The 21550-nt window shown below is 43.2% G+C and overlaps 1 protein-coding gene across 3 annotated transcripts in view; it reads right to left on the bottom strand.

The window, feature by feature from the left end:
- The window catches only part of LRP4 (LDL receptor related protein 4), a 110708-nt gene that overhangs the window by 40847 nt on the left and 48311 nt on the right, over nt 1-21550 (bottom strand). For all 3 annotated transcript variants that reach the window (XM_081937437.1, XM_081937438.1, XM_081937439.1), the window contains exons 2-5: nt 18229-18378; nt 2869-2985; nt 2113-2226; nt 213-329 (exon numbers count right to left, since the gene is read on the bottom strand). In XM_081937437.1, the coding sequence (XP_081793563.1) occupies nt 213-329; nt 2113-2226; nt 2869-2985; nt 18229-18378 (498 nt within the window). The remainder of the gene's footprint in view (nt 1-212; nt 330-2112; nt 2227-2868; nt 2986-18228; nt 18379-21550) is intronic.

Raw genomic sequence — 21550 nt, 5'->3', positions numbered from 1 at the left:
CAAATGAAAGAAGGATGATGTCATTTCAAGTAGCTCTTTTGACAGCAAAATGCCTGCAGAGATTTGCACTAGTAGTTTATATATTTTCAATCCTACACAGCAAGGCTAAGGCCAACGGGTGCTTATATCATAAAAAAAACCCTGGCACATATTCCCAGAAGCAGAACGTGGGGCTTAAATGCTGGAAGAGAGAAGAAAGAGAGGGCACTTACGGCAGTTCTCTTCATCCGACCCATCCTTGCAGTCGGTATCACCATCACAGAACCAATGCTCAGCTATGCAGCTACCATCGGTGCAGCGAAACTCTTTGTCTGAACACTTCCTCATATCTGCAGCAGAAAGAAGAGCTTAGGGGGAAATAGCAACAGCACTTAGACTTATATACCACTTCACAGTGCTTTACAATTCCCTCTAAGTGGTTCACAGAGTCAGAGTCAGCATATTGCCCGCAACAACCCTACTGTCCTCATTTTACCAACCTCAGAAGGATGGAAGGCTGAGTCAGTCAAAATCGAACCTCCGACAATGGGCAGAGTTATCCTGCAATACTGCATTCTAACCAGAGGTGGGTTTCTACCTGTTCGCACCATTCAGGCGAACTGGTAGTGGTATTTTGGCCTTGGTCGCAGAACTGGCAGCGACACAGGCTGGCCACGCCCCTGAACCGGTTCCCTGCCATTGTCAGCATGTTTTTTAGTAATTTTTTACTAAAAATTACTAAAAAAATTTTTTTTTAGTAATTTTACTAAAATTTACTAAATTTTACTAAAAAAAAATTCATGTTCTGCGCATGCGCAGAACAATTTACAGTCAACTGTGTGCGCGTGCACAGTGAACCAGCAACAATACCGGCAGTAACCCACCCCTGATTCTAAGCACTGTGCTGCCACCATGGCTCTTCATTTTCCCCTTCCCTTCCCTCAGAGCTGCAAGTGAAAGTTTTTAAAAATAGATCACATCCCCAAACCTTCCAATATTACAATTGCACAGAATAATGACTGCTTGCTGAGTATAGATTTTTACAGAGATAAACTGAAGTTGTACTACAATAGTGTTTGATGTGGCGTGGAAGAGACATAGCACAACCCCCAAATACTCCAATTTCCCAACCCGCCAAGCAAACTATCTTAACTTTTTCCATGGAGCCTAAAGTCTATCTGTATCCTAATCTCATCCCCCCCCCCACCAGTCTTCAAAGCCCCAGAAGCTGTAATGCCAAACTGCAGTTGCAAATGGTCAAGAAACGGAGAAAGGCGTGGGCTTTCTTTAGGCATATTAGAGCAAATCTCTCCCCCTCAAATCTATAGTGACATTATCATCTTGTTGCTTCAGCTGCAAATTGGGTTTTCACTTGATTTGGGAATAGCCATTTGCCTCTTTGCACTGATAACATCAAAGTCTTCATAAAGAATAAAATATATGATCTTCAGCCCACCATGTTAGGACTGAAACCTATGCAAAAATTCTATTCCAATCATCTGTGCTACAATTATTTTTTCCTCTCATGTCATTTGGCACTCCAAAATGCTAGACTTTGGTCCTATCACAATCAGGTTACTGTTGTGGTCCAGCAGGATCCGGTTGAGCTGCTGATGGACTCGGATAGCGAGGAACCATATGAGTCTGCCCTGGATGATGTGGAGGACCCTGTGCAGGGTTCAGACTCAGAGCAGGGACCAGAGAGGCTGGTTGGCCACCAGGAGGCGCCTGAGGCATGGAGCAGTGGGGAGGATCAAAGGCAGTTTGTCCCTGATGCTAGATTGAGAAGGGCTAAGAAATGGAAGCAGCAACTCCGTAGGCAGACTCACAGAAGATGATTAAGCACAGGTGGTTGTGGATTGGCCCCTCCCAAGAGAGATTATAGGTGAGGCGTTGGGAGGGGACATTTGCAGGAAACAACCGTTCAAATTAGTAGTTAAGAAAATCTATCTGTGTATTCTAGCCGTGTCTGTTCGTTTGGATTATCTGGGTTGCTCTATTGAACGTGAGTTGTTCTGGGCCCTCAGCCAAAGGATTCGTTATCTCAGTAATTAAACAGTGGCAAACAGCCAAGTCTGTGTTCTGGTTTATTTACAGGCGTGGGGGTGGGGGTGGTGAGAACAGGTTACTAACCACACTGCTCGTCACTGTTGTCTCCACAGTCATTGTCACCATCGCAGTGCCATAGGCTGCGTATGCAATATCCATTCTGACAGGAGAACTCATCTTCCTCACATTCCCGGGGAGCTGCAGGAACACAACCCACAAAAAGACACGTCAAACACAGCACTGTGGTTTACTCCACCAACGGAAGCCTATATTGTATATACCAAACATTTTAGGAACATCTATTAATGCAATTCTTTATTATATATTTATTCTGTTCATTTAATTTCTCTGAAAATATTATAAAGACTATTTTAAAATAAAATGAAACAATAAAATACAATAATAGCCCAATTAGCCCATGTCATTGAGAATACAACTGTTGGTAAGCCTACTAAATAAATAGTCTGGGAAACATGTAATATTTTTAAAAAGCTTGATCTCTGTAATTGTAATGCAAATGTCAAAGCATAATTTGATAAGAAATACACATCTCTAGTTGGAATTCACCAATTAGGATTAAGGTAACATAAGAAGACAACTTTCAAATATTTGCACAAATGTGTTCACCTGCCAAAAGTCAAGTTTTGTAGTATATTAAGGAACACCACAAACCTAAATTACTGAGGTTAGCGCAAACCCACATAACTGGGTTTGTTTTTTTTAAACATACACCATCTATTCTAACAGCTACTCTACTGCTTAACCATCTCCAAAAGCTGACTGCAGGTCCAACAGTGACATTCTGTTTGTTCTCACAAAGGGATTGTGCGTTTAACGTACGGCAGTCCTGCTCATCAGAATCATCCTCACAATCATTGTCTCCGTCACAGACCCATGATCGACGGATGCATTTGCCATTGTCACAGTGAAAATCCAGGGATGAGCAAGTAGGCAGCACTGAAAAGTAAGAAAAAGAAACAATGAAGAGCATTCAATAAGTTGCGCTATATTTACTTCTTAAGTAATACACACGTGCCAAGGACATAACAGTAGTACAGTAGTAATACTACTACTTGTAGTACTAATTATATTTAGTAATGATTAAAATATGAAATGTTCTAATAATTATAATTGTAATGTGAGCAAGTTTGATGTAATGGTTAAGACACCAGGCTAGAAACCAATAGATCTTGAGTTCTATTAGTGCCTTAGGTACAAAGCTAGTTGGCCTTGGACCAGTCTTTTTTTCTTAGCCCTACGAAGGAGGCATTGGCAAACCATTCCCAAAAATCCTGCCAAGAAAACTGCAAGGGACTCAGCCTCTGAGAAACCTCTGGACACAACTGAATGGAAGAAAATAATTATAATGTATAATTTAGTAATAATTATAATTAGTACAATAGTATTACTAATAAAAAGCATGAAGGGATACCACCATATTAATAACTCCCCAAACTTAATGTGCAGCGTAATTCTTTTTAAGATCCGTTTCTACTCTGGATAACAAGTAACCACTTGGCGATATCACTAAAAGTGGGCCAAAATTGTGCTAAAAGAACAGCTAAGTTCCCTTTTCGGTGCCAGAGAATACTGTTGCAGAGGTTATTGAAAGTTATGCCAATTTTCAGCTGTACTGTAGTCAAATCAATTTAGCCTATTAAATGAGAGGAAGAAACAGTCGGTGTTCTCAATATGGTACTTATTTGAAATTGTGGTGAATTAAAAGAGACATGAATTTTCAAAGTAGGAACATAAGCCCTGGCCAACATTCTACACTTACGTTTTATTTCAAACGCTCATCCAGAAATACAAAAGAACAATTTCTCTGCATCTGTTGATTACTTCAGTCCTGAAAATCTGCCCCTCTCTCATTCTGCCTTGAACACTAGTCTACTTCTTCCCCAAAAAACTGAAAATGCATTCATTTTCCCCTATCATGTTAGATTTAAACAACTTCTAAGTTCTTCATTGCCCGCCCAAAAGCACAAAGCAGAATTGTCAGATTTTCCATTGCACACTTCCAAACAACAGTGCCACAAGAATATTTGGGAAGAGATAAATCCAGTTTCCAGTGATCTGCGCTCTAATACACAGAATGAAAAAGGCCTTATATCTGAATTCTGAACTCTCTCTAAGCGTTTTACAGAGACAGCATATTGCCCCCAACAATCTGGATCCTCATTTTACCAACCTAGGAAGGATGGAAGGCTAAATCAACCTTGAGCCTGGTGAGATTTGAATGATCAAACTGCAGGCAGCCAGCAGACAGCAGAAGTAGCCTACAGTTCTGCATTCTAACCACTGCGCCACCGTGGCTCAATGACATATTTATCAGATGACATTCCCAAGCCTCTTGATATTTTTAAATGCCTTTGACAAGATTCTAAAAAAATTCCAACTTTTCTGCTATCATTCTGCTTATCCTAAATTTTGTTTGGTAGCTAGTATCTTCTCCACCATCGCAAACTCCAAACATCCACACCATGGGTTTTCATTTCCCAGTGTCTCCCAATTCTTACAGCCTATGCCAAATGAGGAAGCATCTCTTCTAAATTTTCATACAAGGCACCAACGCAAGTATTTGGCTTCAGATTTTCTTTTTTACGTCTTCTTCACAGCTGTTATCATTCCCATTCAATCAGGTAGCCTTGATTTACAACCTGTTCTGGGGTGGTATTCACTTACCTTCCGTACTGATTTGCAAATGTGATTGCCCTTGCGCATGCTTGCTTCGCTTGCGCTACCTCCACACATGAAGTTAGCCTTCCTGCGCTTTTGGCGAAAAGAGGGCCTAAATGGGATGCCGTAGAGCCAAGGCAGATGGAGGGGGCCACCTGTGATTTCCACTACTGGTTCACCTGGTGAACTGGTAGCGACCTAGTGAACTGGTAGCGACCACCACCCCTAATCATGTGACAGCACATTTATGGCCATTTGAAGCGTCCCATGGTCATATGACTGCACTTTTGCTCAAAGCTGGCCTTTACTTTGATTGTTTGGCAAAACACCCCAGAGCGAACAACGGGCTTGTTTTACGCACCCTACTTTGCAATCATAATGACTTATGACTATAATGGACAGTCTCTGTTATAGCAATAAGTCGAGGACTGCTTGTATTAAGCAAATCAAGATAATCATTTCCTTACTGAAGACAGGCTAGAATGATTTTTACATGACATCTCTCTCTCTCCCGCTCACTCATTCACTCTCAAAACTAGAAATGTAAATCTTTCCGGTTGCTTCCGAACATTCCTTTTCAGCATTTTGAGAGAAAATTCTGGAAGAAAAAGAAACATGCCGAATAGACGGCTGAGCCACTTGAACATAGAGATCCTAATCCAGAAGTCCCTTCAGTGGAGTAGAGGATCTTATCTCATTTAATTTCTTCCTCTTCTTTAACAGCTTTGCTTGGGCTCCCTGTGGAGCTAAGAAATTAAAATAGGTCTAAGGAAAGTCTATGCGGTATATTTTGTACAATTAGTAGATAATCATTTTTCTTTTTGATTAAGCAAGAGAAGATGCATGGATATTGCACAAGTATCGAGCAACATATGCAGATTTATTGCTCTATAAACTATTTCACTGAGAAGGCCTTCAATGTAACAATACATTTCTACAATGAGTATTGAATTAGATCTGTCTGTCTGTCAGAAGAAGACAAAGAAGAAGAAAAGATTTTATACTTGGTAGCCGTGTTTTCCAAAGGAACAGGGTTTCCTTCAACTAAACAGGCAAGCAACAAAAAGAAACCCTTTCATCTCTGCCCAGTCTGCTGATGTTATCTTACAGCTGTCATCATCTGCAGCAGTAGCCCAATAAACAGGAAGAACGGTGGTTTCTTTGCAAATAAATGGCCATTTGGATAGTTAGTGTTTCCAATTTTTCAGTGTCCTTATCCTGAAATTGCAGCCAGGAACTATCTTTGCAAATCTACTTTGGAATTTGCTTTAATTATGAAAATCAGGTTTTAAAAGTTATAAATAAACACACTAGCCATGGTTAACCTTACAGCCACATTTTAATCATACTGGTTGAAATTGCACAATACTTTGAGGCACAAAGTAGGTAAGTACTAATCAACCAAATGCTTAGCATTTGTAGCAATTTATCTAGGAGCTGTCAGTAGTAGTTCTCCCCAATACAGTGCCATCCGGGCTTATCTACACTCTCTACAATCTTCAGTCAACATGGCCATTAGTGAGAATAGTTTAACTTTAAATTAGCTATACAGATGCTCTCTTTTCCTTAAATTTTTAGATTGGAACACGTGAGACATCACAATTGGCCTTGACAGTAATCACAGATCCCCAGATACATAATCCTTAATTCACCCTTTGGTTAAACTTGGCAGAAGATTCTCAGTTTGGCTAGTTTTGAATTTTTGTTGCAGACAACAAGGAAGTATTGAAGACAACAGATGATTTCGCACTGCAGAGCAAAGAATTCAAGAGTGTATGCCCATATAACTATTGAATAAGATTACTTCCCCCTCTCTCTCTCTGCCCCTCCCTCCGTATTGCAGAGTTTACAATCTTGGCTTCTTACTCCTGCCTTTCTAAGTGAACAGATATTTAGTGATTCCCTTAGTGGCCTTGGATGGTTTATTATGTAACAGCTCTCTCTAGTCTGAGAACTACTGGTTCTTGCTCACTATCATCAGTCCTCAAAGGAAAAAAAGGAACAAACACACCTCACTTTAACCAGCTGAATGGTAGAATATACTCATAATGCAGTGTGGTTCTCAATTTAGACAGATTCAAAAGGAATTAAACAGAACCAAGAAGAATAAGACACACAAAGGATAAGCTCAGAAATATGACCAGAACAACAGAAACAGCAGAAAAGCAGCAATTTCTCTTAATTATATCTAGCTTGCAGATTTCCAACAACCCTACAGCACAACAACCAATTTTGTTGTATTTGTATTTGTACAATGACAATATATAGGCTATACTATACTACTTTATTTACTCTGAAAATCAGGTCAACATAGGCTATTTATCCAATCCAGCAGAATTAACAACAGCAACAAAATCCATCTTGTTCCATATGTTCCAAAGAGACTTCCACATAAATATGGATTTTTTTGTGCCTATAAATATGGAATAAAGTATTACTTTATAATAAGGACTGCCAAATATTTCCACCTTTTTATATAGGTTCTGGATATTTAACACCATTTAACACTTTTATTTTGACACCCTTCTTCATTTTGTCTTCTATTATAGATCCTCCCTTTTGTCTGAATTGCTTCCATTTCAATATATTTATATTCTCCCCTTCCACCTGGAACTTTATGCAACATAGTACTCCTTCCTCTAATTTTTCCCTGTAAATCTGTGGATGGGATGAGTAAAATATTTTTTTTGCGCCATTCCATCTCTTAACTTTTGATACCAACATAGTCTCAAGTTGATGATCATTGCAAAGCTATTACCGTGTAACCTAGTCTTCTTCAATCAGGGTTGGGTAAGATATATTCACCATAACGCCCATATTCTCTGATAGCTGACCATGCTGGCTTGGATTAATGGAAACTGTAGTCCAACACTCCAAAAAGATCCTAAGTGTGGGAAGGTGGATGAAGTTCAAGATCACCATTTGCCCAATTGGATAATTTGAATCACGTTTTTTGAATATTATGTTCCCCAGTAAGAAATCTGAAATGCTTTTATACTCTTTCCTTTGCTGTCCCTCCATAGAGAGAAATGAATCGTCAACCCTGGGGTAATGTAGTACTGCATGCATGCCCCCCCTGCTGCTGCCAGAAATTAAATTTACATCTGCAGTTTAGGTAATGTAATCTTTATATGATGATGAAGATTCCATAAACCTAAGACTGATTTCCAAACTCTCACTGGAGAAGAAATTGCATTCATTCATACCAGCCACCTTGACAACTTGAGCCCTGGAAAAAAACTGTAGATATAACTCATTTGTGTCTATATTTTTTCCAGCTCGGAGACAGCCAGGCAACCAAATCTGAATCTGAAGCATTTTAAAAGGCTCAGTAAAGACATGCACATATATCAACTGTTACTTTCCTGAGTCACAAAAAAAGCCAAATTCAAGCTCCACACATTTCTTCTTTAGAAATGAAGTATGCTAATCTACTTTAACAACCCACCTAATGTACATCAACTTTCATTATTAATCATGCAAAACAATGCCTTTAATTAGGGTACTAGTCCTTTAATTTTAAAAGTCTGAATAGATTATTTTTTTCTTAAAAATAATAATCTGTTATGATTATTTAAAAAATGAAGGGAGGAAAATATGTCAGAAAAATATGACACACACACAAACACACACACAGAGGTCTAGAAGTAAAAGCAAATTTCACACCAATTTCCTTCACCTTCTGTCATCAAAATCACACTTATCTTTTGCAAATACCTTAGACAAACAAATCTTGAAACAAAGATGATGGGTGTGAAAACATTGCTCTTCCACCCCCACCTCTGTTGACAGGTCCAAATGTGTTAGATTATATTTCCCATCATTCCCGGCCATTAACACATTTGGAAAGTGCATGGCAGCAAAAGTGGTCTTAACAATAGGGAAGAACATCTATATTTTATATCAAGATCCCCATACAAAATTATCTTCCTGATAAGCAGAGTTTGAGAATACACACTTACGGGGACGGACACAATTCAGTCAACAGACAAGTAAATAATTGTTTCATGTGTTTGCTGACCATATAGTGACCTTCCTATTTAATGGAGAACAGATCTCAACTCAGCTATGTTCAGAAATTTTATCATAGCACTAGGAAACTTGGCTATGTGCCTAAATAGCCATTATTCAGGAAAAACAGGCTTCCAAGACTTCTTCACTAAGATCAAGAGTCTCTTTACAGCTTTTGCAAATGTCACAGTCTTTTGGAACACCCATCCTTCTCCTGATATTTTTTGTTCCCTTAAGAAAGCTTCACCAAACTTATAAACATGCTGACCAACACTGATTAAATTAAACACCACACCCATGTACATAATATGCATTTGATCCTGGGAAGATTCAGCTGTTATTTGGCCCTATATGAGTCTACTGGATGAGAGACTAAGAACAAGCTTCTGTCTCATTAGTTTCTTCTGCACCGCTCCCCTACTGATGTGAAAGATTACATATAGATCTCTCAATATGTAAAATATTTTCTAATCTAACAAAATTGCATCCCTATTTTAATAGAAATAGCACTTAGACTTATATACCGCTTCACAGTGCTTTACAGCCCTCTCTAAGCGGTTTATCGTCAGTATATTGCCCCCAACAATCTGGGTCCTCATTTTACCAATCTCAGAAGGATGGAAGGCTGAGTCGACCTTGAGCCGGTGAGAATCGTACTGCTGAATTGCAGGCAGCTGTCAGAAGACAATTCAGTGTTCCTCTGCTCTCAAAAGGTGAGGGACTAAGGAGACAGACAAGCAACTGAGGTGCAGGCTGGTTCAGGTGTGAAATTGCCAAAATCTATCTGCACTGATAGGTCTCAGAAAGACTGCTAGAAATGCAATAACTGTGCTTGTAAAGTAATCAAAGCAGTTCGTTGGGAAGTCAAGCAGAGAGAGCAAAGGCTACATTTGCTATCTACTGAAATATCCACTGCGAACAAATGAACCTGTATTTTCACTTCAGTCATAAATATAACTCTCCTTCAAGATATGAGATGGAAATCTAGGAAATCCGATACTCTGAAGCAAAGACGTTAAAGAAATGGGAACAAGACTTCTAGGAAGTAAGTCTGTCAGAGAAAGATGCCAGGAGAAAATAAATGCTAAATTCAAAGACAAAGAGTAACGAAACCACGGAACCGATCAGGACATTCAACGATCAAAAACAGCATCTAATAAACAAAATAAAATAAATAAAATCTTATACTTAAAATTCCTATTCAATGGGACTTGTTCTCAGATAATCTTTATATATAATATATAACCTTGTATATTAATACAATAGCAGAGTTGGAAGGGACCTTGGAGGTCTTTTAGTCCAACCCCCTGCCTAGGCAGGAAACCTTACACCATTTCAGACAAATGGTTATCCAACATCTTCTTAAAGACTTCCAGTGTTGGGGCATTCACAACTTTTGGAGGCAGCCTGTTCCACTGATTAATTGTTCTAACTGTCAGGAAGTTTCTCCTTAGTTCCAAGTTGTTTCTCTTCTTGATTAGTTTCCACCCACTGCTTCTTGTTCTACCCTCAGATGCCTTGGAGAATAATTTGACTCCCTCTTCTTTGTGGCAACCCCTGAGATATTGGAACACTGCTATCATGTCTCCCCTAGTCCTTCTTTCTATTAAACTAGACATACTCAGTTCCTGCAACCGTTCTTCATATGTTTTAGTCTCCAGTCCCCTAATCATCTTTGTTGCTCTTCTCTGCACTCTTTCCAGAGTCTCCACATCTTTTCTACATCGTGGTGACCAAAACTGAATGCAGTATTCCAAGTATGGCCTTACCAAGTCATTATAAAGTGGTATTAACACTTCACGTGATCTTGATTCTATCCCTCTGTTTATGTAGCTGTTGTTAGTTGTTCATTTCAACATTTTTATTCTTTAACTTGAAAGTGTTGCCAAGTACTATTCCAGACACGGAATCTCCATTTATATTGGGGGATGTATATAACAAATGCCTTCAATCAGCGAGAATCTGCTTTTAATAAACTATCCAGTGCTAATTCCAGTTTCTGGAAGGTCTTGTCTGTCAGGTAGGCAAGGCTTCCTCATAATTTAGGCAAACACTGATGCTTGGAATTCTATCAAAGAATTACTTGCAACACCCATCATGCAAGACTGAGCTTGTTACATGTTTACTATGGTTCTTGCCTTCTTCTGTTGGGGAAACCCCAGAATTGTATTTACAAAATCTTCACTTATTAAAGGGGGTTTGAAGCTAGTTCACTGACACTCCAAATATTTTGAGGACTGGTTGCTGAAAAGGTTCTCACATATAAAGGCTGCCAAGTATACCAATATTTCCTACCTCCTACTTTTATATGCATACCTCTTGCTTCCTGGTTCATCTATGAAGGCATCTAATTAATTGTTCTTTGTCACGCTATCATTTCCACCTTTGAAGAGGTTAAGCAAGGAGCTGTCACTATTAATAATCTATTGTGCAGCGATGAATCTTAATTTGTAAACCAAGGGTGGATGCCACCTCAGTCAAGGACTCTACCTCCCACTACAGTACCTGCAGAAAAGCAGACAGACCAATACAAAGCAGTTTCCCTCTAGTGGGAAGTGGCATTTCTTAAGGAGACTGGCAAGAGGGCCTAACCACAATCAAGCACAAATGTTTGTTTGTGGCTGAGATCAGTAAAGAGCTACATATGGGGTTTGTAAAAAAATCACCAAAAGAAATGTAATGCAAGGTTCATTAAAGAAAGCACAGCTAGGTGCATCTTATATAGCAGGGGTGTCAAATCCAAGGCCCGGGCGGAGAGGATCTGGCCTGCAGGGTGCTTAGATCTGGCCTGCGGGACCACCCTGGAAATAACAAAGGACCACCCCATGGTGCCTCTGCCAGCGAAAACAGAGCTTGGGAATGCCATGCGTGGCCCTCCCAAACTCCATTTTTCCTGGCAGAGGGTTGCAGGAGGCTGTCGCAGCCGAAAATGGAGCTTGGGAGCCTGTTTCTGCTGGCAGAGTGCTCAGGCCACCACAGGTAGGGCGCAACACAAGTGACGTCGAGCTGGCCACACCAACCCGGCCCCCAAGGTCTAACCCTGGTGTGGTCCTCAGTGACCTCAGTTTGACACCCCTGTTACATAGCAACACTTAAAGAGACTCTACTAAAACCACAGCAGGCAACTGGCTGGGAGCTGCCAGAGACGAAAATTAAGAGATCCCATCAAATCTATAACTCCATATCCAGCAATATACTTCTTTTTTTCATGCCTGGGAACCTCCTCACTCATTTACCTCTACATGGTCCTTCCATCAGGTTAGCTGTTTGAATACATAATTATGCATATTCTTTCCGATGTAATTCTTTACCCTCTTTTTGCTCCTCTAGGTTCAAAGTGCTGTTTTCCCCTAGCATCTTTAACATAAAAGAGTGGGCTTGTTTCTTTACTGACCTTCACTCACCCATCCCCGGTCTTAAAAAGCAGTCAGTAATTTGATCTATAATAATAATAATTATAATAATTTTTATTTGATTAGCCGCAACCCTCTCCCGAAGGACTCGGGGCGGCGTACAATCAAAACAAATAAAAATACACATAAGACAAACATATATACAAAAAGAACAGAGACATATACATATGTGCATGGAGGAGAGTTGACTTATAAGTGAAAGACAATTAAAAACACAATTTAAAATCCCCTTAAATAAAATTACTAAATTAAAAAACCCATCAGGAGCGATACGAAGTTATGGTTGAGCCAGGCCAGCTATTTGGAAAAGGTGGGTCTTGAGCTTGACACGGAAGGAGCGGAGGTCAGTAGTGGTCCTAATATCCGAGGGGAGGACATTCCACAGGGCTGGGCCCGCCACAGAGAAGGCTCTGCTCCTAGGCGCCGCCCCATGGCACTGTCTGGTGGACGGCACCTGGAGAAGTCCCTCTCTGTGCGAGCGGATGGGTCGTAGGGATGTATGGGGCAGAATACGATCCCGCAGGTAACTAGGTCCTGAGCCATGGAGCGCTTTAAAGATCGTAATCAAGACCTTGAAATGCACTCGATAGACCACAGGAAGCCAGTGCAGCTCGCGCAGGAGAGGTGTCACATGGGAGTACTTGGTACTCCCCATAATCACCCGCGCGGCCGCATTCTGGACCAACTGCAGTCTCCGAGTGCATTTCAAGGGAAGCCCCATGTAGAGAGCGTTACAGTAGTCCAGGCGAGACGTCACCAGCGCATGGGTGACTGTGCGTAGGGCGTCCCGGTCCAATAGGGGGCGCAATTGGCGCACCAGGCGAACCTGGTGGAACGCCCCCCTGGCCACGACTGTCACATGTTCATCCATGGACAGCCTGGCATCTAGGAGGACGCCCAAATTGCGCGCCCGCTCCACGGGGGCGAGTTGAATGCCCCCAATGGCCAGAGATGGAATTATCTGGTTGAACCGGGGAGCCGGAACCCACAGCCACTCCGTCTTGGAAGGGTTGAGCCTGAGTCGGTTGTCATCCATCCAGATCCGTACGGCTTCCACACACCGGGACATCACTTCGACGGCCTCGTTGGGGTGGTTCGGGGTGGAAATGTACAGCTGAGTATCATCAGCGTACAGATGATATCCCACCCCGAAACCACGGATGATCTCACCCAGCGGCTTCATGTATGTGTTGAACAGGAGTGGCGAGAGGACCGACCCCTGTGGCACCCCACAAGTAAGGGGGCATAGGGTCGACCTCTGCTCCCCTGCCAACACACGTTGCGTCCGGCCAGAGAGGTAGGAGCCGAACCACCGCAAAACGGTGCCCCGGACCCCCAACCCCTCCAGTCGGCGCAACAGGATACCATGGTCGATGGTATCAAAAGCCGCCGAGAGGTCTAATAGGACCAGGATAGAGGAACAGCCCCTATCTCTGGCCCTCCAGAGATCATCTACCAACGTGACCAAGGCCGTCTCTGTGCTGTGCCCAGGGCGAAAGCCGGACTGGCGCGGGTCTAGATAATCATTCTCCTCCAGATGTCGTGGAAACTGAGAAGCCACCACACTCTCTACAACCTTCGCCAAAAAGGGAAGGTTGGAGACAGGACGATAATTGGCCAGCTCCGTAGGGTCCAGGGAAGGCTTCTTGAGCAAGGGTCTCACCACCGCCTCTTTCAAGGCGGCCGGGAGAGACCCCTCACCCAACGAAGCGTTCACTAGGCCCAGGAGCCAGTCGCGTGTAACCTCCCAGGATGCCAGTACAAGCCAGGAGGGACACGGGTCCAGTAAACATGTGGTAGGTCGCAGTCGTCCACGCAATCTGTCCAAATCCTCGATGACAACCAAGTCAAACTCCTCCCAAAAAGGTTTCTCAAGACTCGCCACTGGAGTCTCGACTGGGCCACTGAAGGGGACCCAATCCTTCTGGATTTGAGCGACTTTATCCTGCAGATATTTCCCAAACTCCTCTGCCCTACCCTGTAGAGGGGCCTCCCGCGGCCTCTGAAACAGAAGGGAGCGGGACACCCGAAACAGGGCGGCAGGGCGGTTCTCTGCGGATGCAATGAGAGTGGCACAATATTGACGTTTGGCCGTTCTCAATGCCACTAGGTACGTCCTTAAATGGGCTCGTACCTGTGCTCGGTCAAATTCGGATCGGGAGGATCTCCAACGACTCTCTAGGCATCTCTTGCGGTGCTTCATCACCCTTAGCTCCTCGGTAAACCAAGGAGCCAGGGTGGATCGTTGCCGCCGGAGAGGCCGCAAAGGCGCCACCCGGTTCAAGGCCCCGGTAGTCGCATTATTCCACGCGGCCACCAGGTCCTCTACCCGAGGGCGGGTCAGGGCTGCAGGAGGTGGCCCAAGCTCCGTCTGGAACCTGTCTGGTTCCATCAAGCGCCTGGGGCGGAACCATCTAGTGTTTTCCGGTTCCGCCTCCCCGCAGCGAGGGGTAGCACCAGGGAAGTCAAGTCGGAGGAGTGAGTGATCTGACCATGACAGAGGAGTGATGGTTAAATTCACTCCTCCCAGATCACTCAACCACTGGCGAGAGACAAAAACAAGGTCCAAGGTGTGACCTCCCTCGTGTGTCGGGCCTTGAATCATTTGAGTCAGGTCCATGGCTATCATGGAAGCCATGAACTCCCGAACCCCCTCTGATGCTTCTCCCACCGACGGCAGGTTAAAATCCCCCATCACTAGAAGTTTGGGGGTCTCAACCGCCACCGATGAGATCAGCTCGAGGAGCTCAGGCAGGGTCGCTGATGTATGGCGGGGAGCCAGGTATACTATCAGCAGGCCCAACTGCCTCCCAGGGCCCCATTTCACAACAAGGGATTCACATCCGGACGTCTGTGGCACAGTGGACTCCCTCGGCTCTAAGTCCTCCCGGATAATCACTGCTACCCCACCGCCCCTTCCCCGGGCCCGGGGCTGGTGAAATGCTTGGTAACCTGGTGGGCACATTTCCACGAGGGGTAACCCTCCCTCGTGGCCCAACCAGGTTTCCATTATTCCCGCGAGGTCCGGCTCCCCCTCCAAAATTAGATCATGAATGAGGGGGGCCTTATTGACAACGGACCTCGCTTTGCATAACAACAGCCTCAGGCCCTGGGCCTGCAGATCCTGACCACCTAGAACGCGGGGGTTGGTACAAGTGACCGGGTGTAACCAGCACCCACGGTCTCCCAACCGACTGCGAGTTGTTAATCTGTCCTCGTATCTGCCCCTCCCTACGACTGTTGGAATCAAGGAGCCCTGTATAGGAATGATATCCTCTCCCCCCTCCTCCTCTCTGCTCCTTCTGCTCAAGACCCCACCTGGTGACCTGGCTCTGTCATCGCTCCTGATCTGACCCACCCACCCCTCAACCCCTAAACCCCTAAAAGAATTTAAAAAACATTTAACTAAAACCCCCCTAAGTCTCCGCTTCCTCCACCTCTCGGGATTAATGAATCCGTCATCAAGGTGGGCCCTTGAAAGGGAGGAGGGCCACACCTGCGAGAGGGGAGACTCCCGCAGTAGGATTAGGTCTAGCCTAGAGTACATATGCTGTTAAAAATTCATCAGGGCCTAGGCTCTGTGCTGCAGATGGTGTGGTCAATACGCCATAGTCCAATAAAATTGAAAAAGCCGGGTTCCGGTGCAAAGAGAATCGTCCAGTCCAAGATGAGGGGGGGCGGGTAGTGATGATAATAAGCTGGTCAGGTGCCGGTCAGTAAGTGGGGGCTAGTGGGTGGTCAATGGTGGATGGCGAGGGGTAGATGGATTTTTGCTTGATAATGGGCAGGGGCAGATGGTCAGTCAGATGAAGATAGGGAGGTAAAAAACCTCCAGGGCGCGCACGGATGAAAAACAGGGGCAGGTGTTAGTCCAAAAGCCAGCAGGGGGGGGGGGTAAACGGAACAGTCAAGGAGGTGGCTGGCAGGAGGTAAAAAACTCCCCTGCCAAGTCTGATGTTAAACCTCCTGCCAGTTCCCAACAGCCTGCCAGTTCCCAGCAAGCCTCCCCCCTGGCCTCCAAGCAGCCTCCTGGAACGCAGCCCTTCTCCTACCAGGCCTTCGGCATTTAGGTCTTGCCTAGGCCTGCATCCAAGTTCTAAGCACTCCAGCCAAACCATTACAAGCCCCAACGCCGCTCCTACCGGCCTCCAGTCCTTCCTGCTCCAGTCCCTGGCTTGCTCCAAGCCACAAGCCTCAAGCCTCCAAAAACGACCACAGCACGCCCCCGCACGCTCCAGGCGCCGTTTCTTTGCCTTTCGCCATTCTTCCGAGCTCCTCCAAACCTCTCCGCTCCCAGAACGGCGAACTCAACTCCTCCGGTCTCAAAAACGGCGTTTCTGGGCGGCATCTCCCATCGGCAGCTCACCGGTCCACTATAACTTGAACCAGACCAGCGGAAGAAAACATCACAAGAGAAAACCAAGCTGATCGAGGAGTGGGAAGTGTCGGCAAAACGCAGCGGTATATTGTGAAGAAGATACAAGGAACCTGCTTGACTTTGATTTCTTCTTTCAGTTTCTTTTTTTTTTGCTTTGTATTCCTTCTGGGAAAGAGAATTCTGATATACGCCCATGTACATTTGCTGTAATCTGATCTGAGCATGAGATTTCCCCTCAAGATGTTCTGTATCCTTTTCTATTTCAAGCATTGTCTGCTCCGCAAAGCTTGTCTGGTTGACTCCTCCATTTGCATGGAGCTATGGAGCTTCGGCGGAGCTCTGAAAACTGCTAGCCTAAATTTCCCAATTTTAAGCAACTGGTGCTTACGGAGGGGCATCCCAAGGGAACGCTGAAGGCATGGGGCTTTTGTTTTATCGTTTTACTGTTTTATGATTGTTTTATAGTTACTGGTTTCTATTGTTGTTGTGAGCCGCCCAGAGTTGTATAAGATGGGCAACCATATAAATCTTTAAAATAAATAAATATATGAGCATACTGGGAAAACCTGGAGATTTTATTTTTGGAGGGGTGCATTTAGGGCTTTAAAGTAACCAAACAGAAACCCTTTAAAGCTAAACCCATTTTTTCTCTCTGTAATCCCCGCACCCGCAAAAATCTCTGGAAAAATCATCTTAAATTTGTGTGTGTCCATGTACAAAAGTGAAGTGTATATCCCAATGCTTTAAAAGTACTGCTAGCGACCACAATTTTGCTCCTTAAATTCCAACAAATCCCACCTCCAATGCACTTTTAAAAAGCTAAAATGTTCAGCCCGTTCTGTAGGGCTTTCTTTGGAGGGAGAAAGGGATAGCATGTAGAATTCACAACCTATCAATTTCTAGCTCGTGGGAACCTAGCCAATTGTGTCTAGTAAACAAAAGAGGGGCAAAGAAGCCATAGCATAAAGCAATACAGATGAATAAAATCACCAAAGCAGGTGGCGTTACAGCTCTACTGCTTCAACTGTCCAAGTTGAACATCCAAGATCTTCCATCACTAGTGGCTTCTTTCAGAAGGTATCACGTAGAAGAAGTGCTGAATACTACACCCTTCCCGACTCTCCTATGACCATGTTTCACTCTGCATCCTTCTTCTGTCTCCAGTCCACTTTCTCTCCCCTCCTAAACCTCCTCATTCTCAACTTATGACTGTATTTTTAAAATCTCCAAGATCTCCATTAGCTTATACTTTCCTGCACCATCGGTGCCAGTTATAAACTTTGCCTACATCTGCCAATCAATGAGTGGTGATCTCAAAATGCACAACAGTCCAGAGTTAAAAACCACCATTTGCATGTCTTTTATAATGATGTGATAGTGGAAGTTGAGTCCCTGTTATGTCAGAAAATAAACACAAAATGCAAAACTCGGTTTTGCTGTATCCGAGGAGCACAAAACATAATGTAACAAAAACCCGCCTCCACTAGTTTCCAAGAAGGTCAAAGATAAGTGGTTGGAGAGAGATCAGGTTTCAGCATTTCATAATTTAGCAACATGCATTTGGTCTTCCGGATTCTAATAATAGTCTTAAAGTGACCCTTTAGGAAAAAAAGCAAGGCATATGCCTTTTTAAAAGCACCAAATACAAATGCATACAAAACACATATAAGTCTTCTTCAGCCTCAATCCCTCCCTCCTAATTATGGATTGTTTTCTTACTACAACCATCTTCATCACTATGGTCCCCACAGTCGTTGTCACCATCACACTGCCACTGAGCAGGGATACAAGTGCATTCGCCAAAAGCACTAACAGCACAGGTAAAGTGGTTGCGGCCACAGGAACATTCAGAGCTGCTGCCAGCTGCACCTGCGGGACAGAAATAACCAGCATTATCTTAGAGAAGAGTCTAGAAAGATAAGGATACACAAAAGCATTCATATCAGGTCATCTTGCCAAGTATTTTCCAATTTATGTCACACAATCTATTATTCTACAGCTAACTGGATCAGGGGTTGGTTCCAGCAAGCACTACTGCTGGTTCGTTCGTGTGCGTGCTGCGTATGCGTGCATGCACTTCATGTGCACTGTGTGCAATGCGCAGTGCAATTAAAATTGTTCTGTGCATGCGCAGAAGCGAAAAACAATGCCTATGGCGCCACCCAGATAACTGGTTTGGGCAGGCCTGAGTCGCTGCCAGTTCCAGAGAGTCAAGCCGCCAAACCACTACTAGTTTGGCCAAACTGGTAGGAACCCACCACTGAACTGGATACAACTACTAAACACAACCAAACTGAATCTATGTGTGTGCATATTATGAATCTATATGTGTGCATATTATGAGGAAATATATCAACTGTACTAAATAAATAGGTGGTATAATTAATTTCCTATGTTCAGACAGATGAATGAATTAAAAATGAGTTATCCTATGAAAATTATATCTTCTGACTATTTCTGGTGTTAATTCTCTGACAAAAATTGCAACACGTGGAAAAATATGTATATTCTTCAAAGTAAGCAAAACATGCATTTTTTTAGGAAATACGTTGCAGGGATGTGAATAGTTGGCAAAATTATGTGCCTAGATAGACATGCATGTTAGATAGAAATGTGTGTGCATTGGCACTGCAAACCTTTCTTCCATCAAAAGATGGAAACCAGGGAGAAATTGTAGTTAAAATTGGACAAAGGAGAAATATAGAAAAATCATTATAGATCCAAATGCTATTTTTAATTTATGAGGAATTTCAATATGATACAATATATCGTTTGGTTAACTTTACCATGTCAACGTGCACAAGAAAAAACTCCATCTTTAATTATGATATGTTGCATAGCAATGTTTGCAATCTATGGTAATAATATGCGTTCTAACAATACATTTTAAAAATATGTTTTCAATTATCCTTACAGCCAAAACAAAAATCCCAATTAAACAAAGTTATTAATAACAATAGCTAAACTGAAAGAATACACAACAGTGGGACAGATGACAATGTGTTCAAATTCATTGTGTAATGTCACTTTATTTCTATTTCATAAACAAGTAGTGCTGAGTATGTGTCATTTCCTTACATTTCTGGGGTTTTTAATAATCTCACATTGGCTCACAAAAATACAATAATATTCTCTCTGTAGTAGCAGAGAGCATGATGATATTAGCCATATTATGGCAGAAAAGAAGGGAGAAAGAAGGTAGCAGATTTAAGGAAAGCCAAATTCCTTTCAAGCGAACCCTACCTCTAAAAACGGCACATGTGTTTTTGCACAATTCAAAGGGTTTCAGAAATCCAGAAGAGGATTCATGCCTATGAATACGACTTTGTCTCCACCTTGCATTCCAACCCCAGTCAACTGAGAGATCCGGAAATGCTTTGGAAGTCAGGGCACCTGACTACTGGCAAGCAAAGCAGTTATTTAGAGAATAAAATATACTCTTCTCCTCATTGTATCAGAACGGTCCTGGTGCTATTAATGATGCTTCCGATTCCAAATCGGAAATAGCCGCTGGATTTCTTCTTTTGCTGAGAAACTTGCAAATTGGCAAAAGACAGGACAATAAGGAATGGTTATGAATCATTTCCCTTTCTAAGAGTAGCGGCAGGCCCAAAACGTCAGGCTTTCAAGATGCACTTAGGTCAGTGGTGGGATTCAACCAGTTCTGACAGGTTCTAGAGAACCGGTAGCGGAAATTTTGAGTCGTTCGGAGAACCGGCAAATAGGCTGGCCCTGCCCTCACTGCCTCCCAGCCGATCTTCTATTGTTGCCCACAACAGGAGAACGGAGCTGGAAAGCAGGTTAGTGAGGTGGGGAGAGAATGGGGATTTTGCAGTAACCTTCCCCCAGGAGTAGGGAGGGAATGGGTATTTTGCAATATCCTTCCCCTGCCATGTCCACAAAGCCGTGCCCACAAAGCCACACCCACAGAACCGGTAGTAAAAGCAATTGAATCCCATCACTGACTTAGATGCCTTGCTAACATGCATGAGAGAGAAAGAGGGAATCCCAAATCATTCCAACCTCTTAGCAGGCTGCAAAACTAGGAGCTCAGATTTGTGGGACAAATGTTAAGCATTAAAAACAAGGCGCTGCAAAAACACGCGCTCAGCCCAGAAATGCGTGATTTACCCCCAGAACCAATCTCACAAATCCTTTCACACACAAATACCGTATGTTCTTGGTTTTTCCCACAAGTATTCTTTTTCAGCAAAGCTGCTGAGTTGGTTCTACAATGAGATAATTAGGAGGCAGAAACACCTACAATATAATGCAAATACCCAGAAATCTGCTCTGACCGATCTTCTACTCACTCCTACTTTATTCCAAGCATTGTTTTATAGGAAGACCAGGGGATTTTTGTTTTGTTTTGTTTTTTTTACTTTTTCCCTCCCCTTGCCAGAGTCTCCAATTGCATGATTAATCAATTGCCCCTACAGTGAAGAAACATTGATTACAAAGCAGTGGGGGTGCTACTTGCTTTGGAGAACTGCCAAATAGCAACTATTTCTCCACTTCTCTCTTAAGAAACTGATTCGATCCTCAAGTGGCAATTCTTCAGTGAAAGAAAGTACAGTTAATCCTGTTTTAATGGAGGGATTTGTTGACCCGTTGTTTAAATAGAGAATTCTTCAGACAGAAACTGAGAAAGTCACTTTGCATTCATACATACTATTGTGGAAAAAAACAAGGCTCACTTACAGAGCCCATCTAGCAGAAGTGGCAGAATTCATTTCAGATTCAGTCCTTTGGCTGCAAGCAGAGTGAAAACTTTGCACAGCAACACAACACAGAGATGGAACACAACACCTATACTGTGTTTCATAGTAATAGCTCTGGGAAATGGCCTATATATGGAGGTAGAGGGCTAAATGTTTTAACTCACACTTTCTGAGATATTCCATGACAAAATGAATGTCAATCAATCAGAATAGAGCTGGAAGGGGACCTTGGAGGTCTTCTAGTCTAGCCCCTTGCTCAAGCAGGAGATCCTATACCAGTGATGATTAACCTTTTTGGTGCTGAGTGCCCAAAGAGTGAA

This window comes from Natrix helvetica, assembly GCF_964273705.1.
Source record: "Natrix helvetica genome assembly, chromosome: 1".
Classification (NCBI taxonomy): Eukaryota; Metazoa; Chordata; class Lepidosauria; order Squamata; family Natricidae; genus Natrix; species Natrix helvetica.
Note: the sequence above shows the minus strand (reverse complement) of the source record. Positions and strands in the feature narration are given on the sequence as shown.